The sequence below is a fragment of the Apodemus sylvaticus genome, chromosome X (assembly GCF_947179515.1).
Source record: "Apodemus sylvaticus chromosome X, mApoSyl1.1, whole genome shotgun sequence".
Classification (NCBI taxonomy): Eukaryota; Metazoa; Chordata; class Mammalia; order Rodentia; family Muridae; genus Apodemus; species Apodemus sylvaticus.
Genome location: NC_067495.1, coordinates 45,899,227 through 45,913,502, shown reverse-complemented (window position 1 = coordinate 45,913,502; position 14,276 = coordinate 45,899,227). Strand labels below are relative to the sequence as shown.

Here is a 14,276-nt window from a genome sequence, read left to right as displayed (position 1 = left end):
AGACTGATTTCCAGAGTGGTTGTACCAATTTGCAACCCCACCAGCAGTGGAGAAGTGTTCCTCTTTCTCCACACCCTCTCCAACACCTGCTGTCTCCTGAATTTTTAATCTTAGCCATTCTAACTGGTGTAAGATGAAATCTTAGGGTTGTTTTGATTTGCATTTCCCTAATGACTAATGAAGTTGAGCATTTTTTATGATGTTTCTCCGCCATCCGAAGTTCTTCAGGTGAGAATTCTTTGTTTAACTCTGTACCCCATTTTTTAATAGGGTTGTTTGGTTTTCTGGAGTCTAACTTCTTGAGTTCTTTATATATATTGGATATTAGCCCTCTATCTGATGTAGGATTGGTGAAGATCTTTTCCCAATTTGTTGGTTGCCGATTTGTCCTCTTGATGGTGTCCTTTGCCTTACAGAAACTTTGTAATTTTATGAGGTCCCATTTGTCAATTCTTGCTCTTAGAGCATACGCTATTGGTGTTCTGTTCAGAAACTTTCTCCCTGTACCGATGTCCTCAAGGGTCTTCCCCAATTTCTTTTCTATTAGCTTCAGAGTGTCTGGCTTTATATGGAGGTCCTTGATCCATTTGGATTTGAGCTTAGAAATCATTCTTAATATACCATTTGTTCACAATCTCACTCCTCTGACCTCAATCTACCAACCCATTCTCATTCTCTCCCCACTCTCTCATTTTTTGAGAAATTGTCTCACTAGAGCTCTGGCTGGCTAGAATTCACTATGTAAACCCAGCTGGCCTAGACCTTGCAACAATCACTCTGTGTCTGTTTCCCAACTGTTCGGATTGCAAGTGTGAGCCACCACACCCAGGTTTACCTTAATCTCTTGATCTTTCACAGTAACACATTTCTACCTTCAATCTTCTTTTTCTGTCTTTACAGTCTGAGTTCTATACTTTGTCTCTCTTTAGTCTAAGCCATGAATCATCTTAAGTATGAATTCTAACACCAGGCTTGTGAGTATGATCAATGAAGTCTGAATGTGAGTTAATACTGATTTGAGGGGCTGTTTTAAGCTGTGGTGTCACTCTTGCTCAGTCACATCTCAAGTTGATCCACACCTCCCCCCGCCCCCAGCTCCAGCATATCTGTACAGTCATGTTATTATATTAAGATCTTCCATGAAATAGTGGGAATCCCAAGGAAAATTAGGATAGGACTCAAGGAAAAGAAATACAGTCATGAGGTTGATTCATGCTTACTCACTCATAAAAGAGGAGAAATGAAGGAAATATCAAATACTGCTGGCATTCATTAAACATGATTGTCTAACAGCATAGGACAAACAATAAACATTACCTGACAAGTGCTGTCATAACCATTTATGACACTGAACAATACCTTCTGCCTTGTACTCTTATTTTATCATACATGCAACACGAACTATAGCTTTCTTAGTTAACCCAGTCCTATGCCGATTTGTGAAGAAGAATGAATGATACAGGACCATGCTAACCACTTACCATTTCCTCTCCAAATTCAGCTAACTCTATCTTAAGCCCTCATTCGTACTTGGGAGTTGTGAGGTTTAACTGTCAACTTGGCAGAATCTAGAATAATCTAGGAGATAAATATGTAGGCATGTCTGTGAGGAAGCTTTAGGCTAGGTTAACTGAACTGAGAAGACCCACCCTAAATGTAGGTGATATTTTTCCACAGCTCCTCCTGCACATGACTACCTGGATGCTGCCATGCTCCTGCCTTGATGATAATGGACTGAACCTCTGAACCTGTAAGCCAGCCCCAATTAAATGCAATCCTTATAAGACTTGCCTTTGTCATGGTGTCTGCTCACAGCAGTAAAACCCTACGCAAGACAGGGTCTATTGGTCTCTAACTTTGGAATTGTTCATAAATATCACTTGGCCACTGAGCCTTGCCTCATCAGGAACTATGTAGTTCCACTCTGCTCTGTCCTGAGCAATTGGGAAGTTGTCTTAAGGGCTAGGGATCAGCTCAACCTCTAAGGCATATGTGACATGAGTGTTAAAATTTTACTTCATGATTTATATTGGTAGCAGAAATGTTAACTTTTATAGACACTAAGAGTAACATTCTAGAAGGAGCTAATACTTACCCATAGATTCTGAAGTTTGACTGCCAACTACTCGGAGCAGCATAGGCTGACTGCTATCTGACCTCTGCAGAGAGGTAGAAGGAGAGGACACCGTAGTGCCATTCACCTTGGCCTCAGCCTGGGGCTAAAGGATATAACAGAAGAAAAGTATTATTTTTCATAATAAACCTACAAACACTATAGGAATACTATAGACTCAGAAAATAGGATTATTATAGACACCCAGGACTCAGACATTATTACAATTACTACTTAGAAAACCTTCAGAAATTGGAGAATGTGGTATTTTATTGTTGATATGATCCATGGATACATCTTTGCCGCAAAATAGGGATGTGGTCAAACAAGATTTAAGTCACTAAATTAAAAGGCTAAAAGATTGAAAAGACCAAATGAGAACAGAGACCATATAAAAACCCCTGAAGAAGTATACATACCACAATAGAAAGTGCATTATTTTAATATTTACATTCTCAGAAAACTTAGGGGTCTATTTTAATGATATATCTTCCTAGGTTCCCAGTGGATGTGTAAATCTTAAATTACATGTTAGTGGTTTGGAAAGAAAAAAGCCTAAAGGTATACTACAGAGAAATGACTGACATTTCCTTATAAGATGCATTTCCAATTGGTAAACAAATGAACAGCAAAACAAACCAAAAACCAAAATCACATTGGGAGAGGAAATGCTGTCAAACAAATATTGAAAGGTACTTTAAAGGTAAAGTATAAGCACCTGACTTCTCTCTTTCTGTTTTGTTTTAAGGAAGAAAGTACAAGTTTGTTACTAGCCAATATTAGAGAGGTGGGGGGAGGTGCCTTACTTGCTCCAGGAGCTGTCTCAGTCTGTGTAACTGAGACTCCAGCTGTTTATTGTGGTCTTCCAGGATTTGCATCCTGGCTTCCAGGCGTCCTTTGTGTTGGCGCAGTAGCTTGGCCTCAGCAATGAGCTCAGCATCCCTGGGACTCTGGGGAGAGGTGGGCATCATCTCAGGAGGAGATGGCAGTGGAGACAGGCCTTTATGCTCATGTTGCTGCTTCAGACGATCATATTCTGCTTGCAGATTCCTGTAGGTATCAGAAGTTAAGAAAGAAAAGAAAGAAATATTTAGCATCATCACTAGATTTCATAAAACTGGCAGAGAGGTGAATCTGAACACAAGGAAACAACAGTGAACAAAAGAGAGGCACTAATGAATGATTTATATGAGGATGATCTTACCGATGTTAAAGGAACAAAATAAAATTGGAAGCTTTCGACTGGTTGTGTGAGGAGAGATGTTTCTTAGTTTTGTTATGTCATACTAAAAGTCTCATGGGTGCTATGTTCAGATAAGTAAGCAGCAGAAGATTTAATCATTTTGTAAGTATTTCTTTATAATATGAGATTAAAATTTTATGCTTTGATTAAGACTTTAGCTTTCTTTTAAAGAATCAAAGTATTATCAGAAATGTACGAGAACACACACACACACACAGAGTATGACTATGTGTACCCATCACCCTGCTTTAACAGATTTAACACCTGCCATAATTTCTCCAAAACCATTTGGCTTCAGTGAATTTATTTTTGCTTCAATGTTATACTGGGATAGAATCCAGGGATCTGTACATTCCAATTATTTTTTAAGAAACAAAACCCAGCAGCCAAACCTGAAGCTACCCCAATGTACCTTATCATTCCCCTACCATTCTCTCCTCAGCATCATTGCTAAGGAGATAACACCATACTGAATTCTATGTTCATCAATACCATGCATATAGTCAAGTGTTACCTTGAAATTACGATGCTATTACTGTCTATTCTTAGGGGGGAAATGGTCACTTTGTATGATCTAATCTAGCATTATTAGTTTGCATGTTCTTAAATATTATATTTAAGAACTTTATGCTGAAGAATATACATACCGTTATGAGTTTCTTTGGCCTTCAACATCATTTCTGCAGCTGTATCCATGTTGGTACAAAATAATTTGTCACTTTATTGCTATCAGGTTTATTTTTTTGCTTGAATATGTCCAAGTTTTCAGTTTCCCACTATTACAAACCATGATGTAATGAATTTCCATAACAGCAGTCTCTTTGGAAACCAGTTTAAAGGATTCTATACAAATACATTTTGACGTAGGAGTTGGGGGTCCGTGTAACAACTTCACATACTGCACCAAAGTGGTCTCACAAATGGTTTTACCAATGCACTCTCTCAGCAGTACCGAATGGAGCCTTTCATTTGCCACACACTCTTATAAAGAAAACCTTGGTGTTACCAGACCTTTACATCTTGGAACATCTGATGGCTACATTTTAATCTTTACAATTCTGATCACTCACTGGTGAGTTGAAGCTCTGTCATAACTTGCTGTTGAAGGTTAATGTGACATATCTCCCAGTTGAATATGTTTTTAAACACTTGGTCCCCAGCTGCTGCTCCCATTTGTTTTATTTTATTATATCCCAAATATTGCCCCCTCCCAGTCCCTCTTCCAAGAGTTCTTCCCCCCATTCCTCTTCCCCTTCCCCTCTGAGAGGACGCCAAGGAAAGAAGGCCTTCTAGACATATAAACTCCCACAGATGTGACAGCATGGACAGAGCCTGCACAGGGTTAAGCCAGATATGGTCCTCGCACTGTGTGGGGAAGAGGACATAAACCCTGATCTTCAACTGACAACAGCCCACAGAGAAAACATTAGTTACATTAGTTTCCTCTAATGGAGTCTCTCTCGGTAGCTGGGTACACAAACCACACTTAAGGGCAGGTATAATGCCCAGCCATAGATGGCTAATAATACAAAATGTACTCAGTGGTGTTTTGGGAAGGTTTTTGCCTCATAATGCTTTCTTTGAGTAGTTTTTTTTAACCTCATAATCACAAATCTCTTGTTAATATATTATGATTTCTGATTTTATATTTTTTGTATGGGTTCTCTCCCTCCTAGTCTGTGTGTGTGTGTGTGTGTGTGTGTGTGTGTGTATAAGTATATGCAACTATATGTTTCTTGTGCTTTTCTTTGGCTCTTTTTTCCTGAATGTTTGCTTGTTTTGCCCTCCTATTCAGGTGTGTATACATGCACACATACATGTACATGTATGTATGCATATATGTGTTTAGTTCCCTGTTTCTGTTCTAGTGAGAAAGAGATAAGGGATAAAGAAAGAGTATGAGTTAGGGTAAGTGTGGAGGATCTGGGAGGAGTTGGTGGAGGAGAAACTTGGATCAGAATATAGTATGTGAAAAAAAAACCCTATTTTTAATGAAAGTTAAATTATATATTAAAATGTGGTCCAGGGAGATGGCTTAACAGGTAATGTTTGCAGCCAAACTTTACTTGAATTCAATCAGTGGAACTCTAATAGTGGAGAGAGCCAACTTGTATGATTTGTCTTCTGACTTCTTTATGTGTGGAACATGATACAACACACATGGAAAATGAATAGTATGTCCCTTAAAAATTAAATTTTTACCTTTTTCATTTGGGACTTTCATTTTTCCAAAATCTGTTTTTATATATAGTGTGAGCCTATGATCTGATTTTACTTTCCACTCACAGATAAACATTGATAGCAACTCCACTTACTGTGTTTGATTTTTGTCATTACCTCTGCAAAACATCAAGTGTTCAACAGACAGTTGTACTTCTGTGCTTTCTATTCTACTCCATTGGCTTGTATAACTTTAAATCAATTGCTGTCTGGTAGGACCTCACATTTCCACTCTATTCTTCCTCAAAATTATGTAGGTTATTATAATCTTTTTGATCTTCTGTATGATTTTAGTATCAAATTTTCATATTTTAAGAAAATCCCTGATCATATTTTGAGTTTGAATTATATTGAATTTAGATATTAAACTGGGAAGAACTAAGTTTTATGTAATTGAATTTTCACACACAGGAATGGTGTAAAGCTCCTCATTATTTTTGTCTTATGGCTACAATAGTTCATATCCATAGTTATGTATATTTCTCTTTTTATCCTTGTTGATTTTCAATGCTTTTGGTACTGTTGTTTGAAACAGGGTCTCACTTATGTAGCCCTGGCTTGCCTGGAATTCTGTACATAGACCTGCATGGCCTCAAATTCAGTTTCTCCTGCTTCTGACCCTGAGTATCTAGATTAAAGGTGCGGACCCATTAATGATTACGTATTTTTACAGTTTTTAGAACGTTTGGGATACATTTCCCATTTTCTGCATCAACAGTTTAAATATATGTTACTTGATTTAATTCTCTTGTATATACTTTGTAATATTTGTGACTTTTAAATTCAACACATAGTGATTTAGAGGTATAGTTTTTCTATTTCAAGCCATTTTACTAATCATTTTAGCATACTCCTAAATTCAATTACATTTTATTCAGAGAATACCTATGTGATAATGATCTAATTACGACCTAGTTAAAGCTCATAATCACTTTTTAAATGAGTATTTAAAGTTATGTATGTTCCTTTTCAAAAAAAACATCTATATATAAAGTCCATTAATTTTGTTTGAATTGTCTCTGTTTACTAAATTTCTGATAGCATGCAGCTAATCAATTTCTCAGATGAATGTTGAAATGATCTGTTAGTTTCTCCTTTTGAATCTATTATAACCTACTTAGGAGGGGAATTATGCAGTTATAGGCATAAAGACATAGACATAGATTGTGAGTTATTTTTTCTCACTATAACTGTTTCACTCAGTTTTGCTTATACTCAATTGCCATTCAAGGGAAAACAGACATTATGGAATACAGGTATCTCAATGTTTTAGAATTTACAATTACAAGGAAACTCTGCATTTGACTGAGAACTCTTGATACCATTCTACTGATCATAAGAACTAACAAACTAAAATTACAGATTTCAGCAAATTTCAGATTTTAGCAAACTAAAACAGATTTCAGCTGTTCTTAGATAATTATTTCTCTAGGCAAGACAAATGAAAAGATGCTGGCCATGAGTAAGCAGGAGGTTTTCCATTGAATAATATATGAGGCAGTCAGATTATCTCATGAAGAAGTCTTAACATTAGAGAAATGGCTGTGTTCCATACTAGAACAGGGCATGCCACGATTTCCAAAAAAAAAAAAAAAAAAATCAGGGTCAAAAAAAATTCTAGATTCCACAATGAGACAGAAATCTCTTAATCTGTTGTTGTTTTAGCCTTACCTTGTATCAAACTGCACAAAAATTTCAGGAATTTAAAGTCATGCAGGAAATCATTGATCTTTTTGATTTATAAGAACAGAATCAATCACTAGTCTGTACCAAGATCCTCTTGCAATCAATCTCCAAGAGCTGTTTGTGAAGTGTATTTCCTAACAATCTATGTTGGTAAAGCAGTGATACAAACTTCATGGACGTTTACTTTTTTTTTTTTTTTCAGTCAGGCTCCGCATTTCTGTGTCTGAACCAAATTTATGTAGTTGTCCAAATTAATTAAATCCAATTTGTGAGCATTTATCAAGCAATTAGTTAAATGTTCCTAGGAAATGGAAGCTATGTTCAGAAGTGCTCATCCCACAGCAACAATCTTCATTTTCCCTTCCTTGCAGTTATACATGCGCACGCGCACACACACATACACACACACACATACACACACATACAACACACACACACACACTCACACTACTTTTGAGGCTAGAGAGATGGTATTTTAATTAAGCGGTTAAAAGTACTGGTTGTTCTTACAGAGAACCTAGATTTATTTCCTAGCACCCACCACAGCTTCCCTTAGTACTGGTTTCAAGGAGCCAACCTACTCTTCTAGACTCCATGGTCAATAGGCATTTGGTGCACTTACATAAATGCAAGCATAACAATCATACAAGCAAATAAAAAAAGAAAACTACTTTCCTTGAAATGGTAGAACTGATGACACTTGGAAATTTTTGCTAAACCTTCTTTCTCCCAAATCAGGTCACTCGTGATGTTCTTCATTGAAACACTGTTTATACATTTACTTCTGGATGCTATAACAATGTCATTACTGTTTTCTCACTTACTATCATGAAGGTACAAACAGAAAACTATCTCTTCTAGAGACATCTTCCTTGTTATACTGATTCTATGGACAGTTGTCCACAAGCCTCTTTTTGTAAGTTAGCATGTAAGTGTCTTTGTCTGGGAAACATGGTTATGTATATACAACATATTTCATTTCTAGTTTTCTGCCTTTCAGTGACAAAAGCTCATGCTAATCACCCAAGGCTTCTCAAAGCTGAGGTGAAAAGAACACCAACTGCTGTACATATGGTGTAGGCCTTTTCCTTCTACACAGATGTTAGCCTCATAGTAGTCTTTAATTAAAGGCTCACATCCTTTTTTAAAATTCTGCAATAGATTTTTAGTTATTATTTTTTGAATCCTTCTGTGTAATTCCCTCCATTTTCTTCCAAAAAGCCTTTAAATGTCAAGGTTAATCCTAAAGGCCATTTCTCTACTTCTCTTAAAAACTCATTCGTATATCTTGTCTTTCTCCCTTGGCTTTGTGTATACTGTGTTTCTAAGCATATTACTCTCCTGCCCTAACCTTTCACCCAGAAATTTATACTTTGTGGAGTTTACAAAAGGTCAATAATGGTCTTATTTGTTAAGAGTCATATTTTAGTGATGGTATTCCCTTATTTATATCTTTGAACATCCTGATGACAATTCTTTTTTCTTTTAACTTTATTAAGATATTTTCTTTATTTACATTTCAAACGTTATCCCCTCTCCTCTTTTCCCCTCTGAAAATCCCCTCTCCCATCCCCGCTCCCCCTGCTCACCAACGCAACCACTCCCCCTTCCCTGTCCTGGCATTCCTCTACAGAACCTTCGAAATGAATGCAATTTCAAGCAGTGTTTGTTGTAACATTCACTAGACTTCTGATGGTTGATTGGAGGAGGATGTGCTATCACTTATTTTTTTTGGACTCTAGGTGAAGGCATGCTTGAAAAACATGTGCCTGGGTTTTCCTTTATATTTTCTGTGTGTGTGTGTGTGGGGGGGAGGTAAAGTAGCTTTGAGACTATTCCCATTCACCATTTTGGAAGTGAGAGTCTACAACCATATCTTCTATTGGCATCTACACTGAATGATGCAAAAACACCACACGTCTCACCACCAGGTAGTAGCCAGATTGTTTTAGATACTTTCAAGGCTGTGGAGCTGACCCATCTACCACCCTCACATGGTCTATACATTAAGCTCATGTTTGCATTTAAGTTGTCCTTTGATAAAGAAGTCAAAATGTCTGTGCTCAAGTCCAAGTGTTCATGTGTATGTATGTATGTATGTACGTATGTATGTATGTATGTATGTATGTGTATTTTTGTGGGGCCCTGATATCAAACAGTGATTTTGGCTCTGAGTATCCACTTCTAAAGATGATTTTAAACCACTTTTATGATATCAGGAGCTGGAAGACCACAAATTTATCTTATTAATTGCTCACTACCATCTGTTTAGCTTTTCTTGCCATTTCTGGTCCACAAAGATATTTATCTATTTTTCAAGTTCAGCTATGTCCTTTTCATTTTTCATTTCATATATTAACTGCCACTAGAGAAATTCGAGAACAAGGGAAGATGCCTTAATGTAAGAGCTAATCTCTTCTTAATCTAGGAGACCAGGACATAAAGATTTTCCAGATGTATAGTCAAGGTTCCCTCAGTATTATTTCATCCCTTGAAGCACTACTCCAATGAATCAATCAAGCATTCATTCTGTAAATATGATAAACATATAGCTCCTAGTTTTAGTTAGGCAAGCTGACTGTTTACCACCATGAGGCTTTAATGTGACATATCTAGTTGTGCCAAGAGTTCTGACATGATACATGGCTCAAGGAAAGTCTCTTTGCAAGGTCTCATTTTATAGCCATGGGTGCTTTAGAATTCACTATATAACCCAGGCTAGCCTCTCAACCAAAGATGGTTTCTTGGCAAACAACTAAATAAAATACAAAGTTGTTAAGTATAAATTCTTTTTAAGTGATTTATAAATGCTCAGGAGATTTATTAAGAAGCATTGATACATGAGCCTGAATTTGAGATGACTAAAAACTAAATACTTTTTTAATGAATATGTATGAGTGTTTGCCTGCTTGTGCGTCTGAGCAATGTGGACAAGTCTACTACACATGGAATCTGGAACAGGGTACTTGATCTCCTGGAACTGGAGTTACAAATAGTTGTAAGCCACCACATGGGTGTTGAAAATTGAACTCAGATCCTCTAGAAGAACAGACAGTGCCCATAACCCACAAACCATCTCTCCAGCCCCATGGAGATGAGTTTCATTAAATAATGTTTTGTCTTTAGGTTTTGCTTTGCTTGTTTTGTTCTTAAAATATGGCTTTGTAATGCAGTCTAGGCTCATTGAAACTTAATGTGTAGTCCAGGCTGACCTAGAACTTATGGTCTTTCTACATTAAACATGTACCATAATGCCAAATGCTATAGAATAAATACAGTCATGGCCACTGAACTGTTAGGTTATGTTTTTGTTAGGGATTGGGCAACAAAGCTTCCCAGCTCAGTGTCTCTATTTACATAGTTAAAATTATTTATATACTTTGAAAATATATTATAATGCTAGAATTATTTAAAATTTATTTGTTTTTAATTTTGGGGGAGAAGCTAAATTTATACATGAGTACAGGTTACTGCAGAAGTCAGAAAACAACATTGGATCCCTTGGAGCTGGAGTGAGAGTAGCTGTAAGTCATCTGCTGTTGGTGGTGAGAATTGAACTCACATCCCCTTAACAACTGAACCATCTTTCCAGTCTCTAAATTTTTTTAAAAATCCAGTATTTATAAGACATGTGTAGGTTATTCCCACAAATGATTGATAAGACACTACTATTATAACTGCCATTTCAAGGTAAGAGGCTTTCTATTGTTTGAGACAATGTTTTGTCATCTTTGCCTGGAACTGCTGACCATTCTCCCTCCATTTCCGAGTGTTGGGATTTAGATAGACATGTTCTGGCTCTCAAGGTGAGTTGTTTTAAAGTTTCAGCACAAGTACACAATTTACTCATTTTAACAGTTGCTTACAAATTTACATTCCTAACTGATACATAACAGCTTCTTGAAGCTGTAAATCTCACCCCTACTGATTCTTTAATTGTTAGAATGAAGTCATGTAGTAATTTCAGTATAGATGAATATATGTCAGGGAGCAGACAATAACTCCGCAGAGAATCTATTTACATTCTTGATTATCTTGTAAATTGTATTTCTCTCAGAGCTCCCTAAAGAACACTAATTCAAATTCATTGCACATGGCTTCTGTCACTACAATTTCTTCTTGTAGCCAGTCATCCTAAAAAAAAATCCCATTCCACTATTAATTTCTTATTCTCTATAGAGCTAAAACAACCTTCCATAGTATAAGTATACAGTTGCAACTGATTAATTTTGTCATAAAGTGTACAAATTCTGTTGCCCAGGTACAAATTTACATTTTTAACAAATTTCCTAAGCACCTAATGGGCAGAAAAGATGAATCCAGTTGGCCTGGCTTATTGACTCACCTGTATTAGGTAGAAACGCAGAAGCAACTGGCCCTTAGCGGTGATTTACAAGGCTCTCTAAGGCAATACTAAGTACCATTTATGATAAATACAATGTCGCTTGTAATTTCTACTAGTGTGCAGAAGTGAAATGATTTAACATAGGTTATCTACTTTTTAAGTGGAACACCCCTTCAGAGAGTAACTATATAGGTATTTAAATATATATGTGAATTTAAAAATAAAGATAATTTTTCTAGTAATTAATGTATTCTTAAAAGTATTGTACATTACACTATTTAGAAATTAAATCCACCAAAATTTTTACTGATAGAATGTAGTAAATCATATAAAACTATGAGTCACTATATACTTAGTGAATTAGTAGTTCCTTTTTAAAAAGACAAAATATTCTGCCAGCGTGATACACTTGAAAACTGGAAACTACATAAACTATTTCAATCATAACTCAACTATTTAAAGCTATATCAAAATACTTTATCAAACACCAAGTCAAAAATGCCCCTAGACTAGATAGGGAAAGACATTCATATGACTTGGCATTCCAATGTTAATTAAGGAGAATCTCACAGTATATGAAATAAAAGTGTGCATATTTTAGACGTGCCTTGAGCAAAACAGTAAAAATGGGAGGACTCCCCCAGGCTCATTTCTAATCCTTTTATTTTTAACAGGGTCTTCCCTTTTGAAGAAATCAGAGTTCTTAATTCTAACATCTTTCCTACTGAAATTTACTAGGTATAAAGATCTTATATAAGAAACTTAGTACTTACTGGGATTTTAGAATAATGCATCATTTCTTCCAGTGACATACATATTTTAAAATAGATGTCAATGCATATAATGGAGAGAAAAAGCATCAGGAGAAAAATCTGAACAATATAACTTTTTGACACCTTGTCTTTCTGTTGCCCTTCACCACACTTGGCAGAGGAGGGAATTAAAATGGAATTTGAGAGATGCTCCTGGAGTCTAAAAAGATCTTGATTTATGCCCTGCTGAAACTAAGCAACTGACTTAGCACTAATCTCATTCTGAGGCTTTAAGAGCCAATGTTACTGGTTGATATTCTGTATGTAAATTTCTCTTAGGACAAAGCTTCACCCATACCATGTATTTCACAAATGTTGATTACAATTAGTTTAATTAGCTGCTGTTATTTTCCCCTCTTTCTGTGTCTCTCTGACTCTGTCTCTCTCTCTCTTGTGGTTTTGAGATTTGGAGCCTCATGTGTACTAAAAAGTCCCTATCAGAAAACACTACTTACATAACCCCAAATGAAAACAATCTATGAAAATGCAATGAGTTTGGTAGAAAATGTAAATATATAGTGCTAGGAAAGTGATTTAGCCTTCTAAATCTGCCTGATGTTCACCTGAGTTCTAGCCCCTAGCCATGTTATAGCTACTACCTCCAAACTTTGCAATTAGTGTGCATTTCCTACCATCTGTGCTTTAGTGAAGTTTATCAAGAATGAACATTTAAGAAAAATGAAGTTACTTAGTTAAAATCATGATGAGAATTCCTTGGGTTTGATCAAATATGGTAGATGCTTAACAAAATTGTCAAATTATATGCAGAGAATTATTATATCCAGTAGAATAAAGTGTTTGGGTCTAGTTGACTATGTTAATGTATGTAGATGTGCTATATTTTCTGAGCATGCCACTGACCCATCAATCTATATTTTCTTCAAATCCAAAAAGGAAAAAAAAAAAACCTCTACCAGAAATTGACAATATTAACTGGCTTTACTGATACACAGATTCTTCACAAATTCATGATTAGGTACTGCACAAATTGTTGTCTATTGGAGAAATATGTTTCTCATCAGTTCAACAAAAGTGAAGGAGTCATAAGAAATCCTAGACACATTATGTGGAAATAAGGCTAATAAACAAAACTCAAGGCAAACATGGTAGTAGATATTTTTCTCTAACCAAAAGGCCAACTAGGATTGAAGGTGAGTTAGTCAAGTCCCTAGGAATATTATCACTGGAAAAAGTGTGTTTGAGTTTTCAGACAAATATGGTAAAATGTCAAAGTTTCATTATCTATCGTCAGAAAATACTGTGACAGCTTCTAGGAGAGTCATAATTTATAGCTTTTGTGTTCTAGCTTGAACCCCTCTTGTAGAGTTAGACACAACCTTAAGTTCCTCCAATAAATTCAACCTAATGGCATATAGAATGTACTATTTAACATACTTACCATATTTGATCTCATGTCTTCCTATATTCTATTGACAGAAACTAAAAAGCCATTTTTTTTAAATTATTCCCTTGTATATACTAGCCAATATGTCAAAATAACCCAAAATTCAAACTGATGAATAGATATATAAAATTAGGATATGCCCATACAATGGAATGCTAGTCAGCATTAAAAATGAAATTAAGTGATCCCAAAAATTCAACCAGAGAACTCCTACAGCTGATACACACCTTTAGCAAAATGATTGAATACAAAATTAACTAAAAATACATCAGTAGCCCTCATTTATATAAATGATAAACAGGATGAGAAAGAAATTTAGGCAAACAATACCCTTTAAAATAGCCACAAATAATATGAAATACCTTGGTGTAATAACTCTAACCAAGGAAGTGAAAACCCTGTATGACAAAAACGTCAAGTCTCTGAAGAAAGAAATTGAGAAAGACATCAGA

The 14,276-nt window shown here is 35.9% G+C and overlaps 1 protein-coding gene across 1 annotated transcript in view; it reads right to left on the bottom strand.

Moving 5' to 3' along the window:
- The window catches only part of Dmd (dystrophin), a 1,772,476-nt gene that overhangs the window by 25,116 nt on the left and 1,733,084 nt on the right, over positions 1–14,276 (bottom strand). Inside the window, exons 69-70 of the mRNA XM_052170230.1 lie at positions 2,920–3,163; positions 2,096–2,219 (exon numbers count right to left, since the gene is read on the bottom strand). Coding sequence (XP_052026190.1) covers positions 2,096–2,219; positions 2,920–3,163 — 368 coding nt within the window. The remainder of the gene's footprint in view (positions 1–2,095; positions 2,220–2,919; positions 3,164–14,276) is intronic.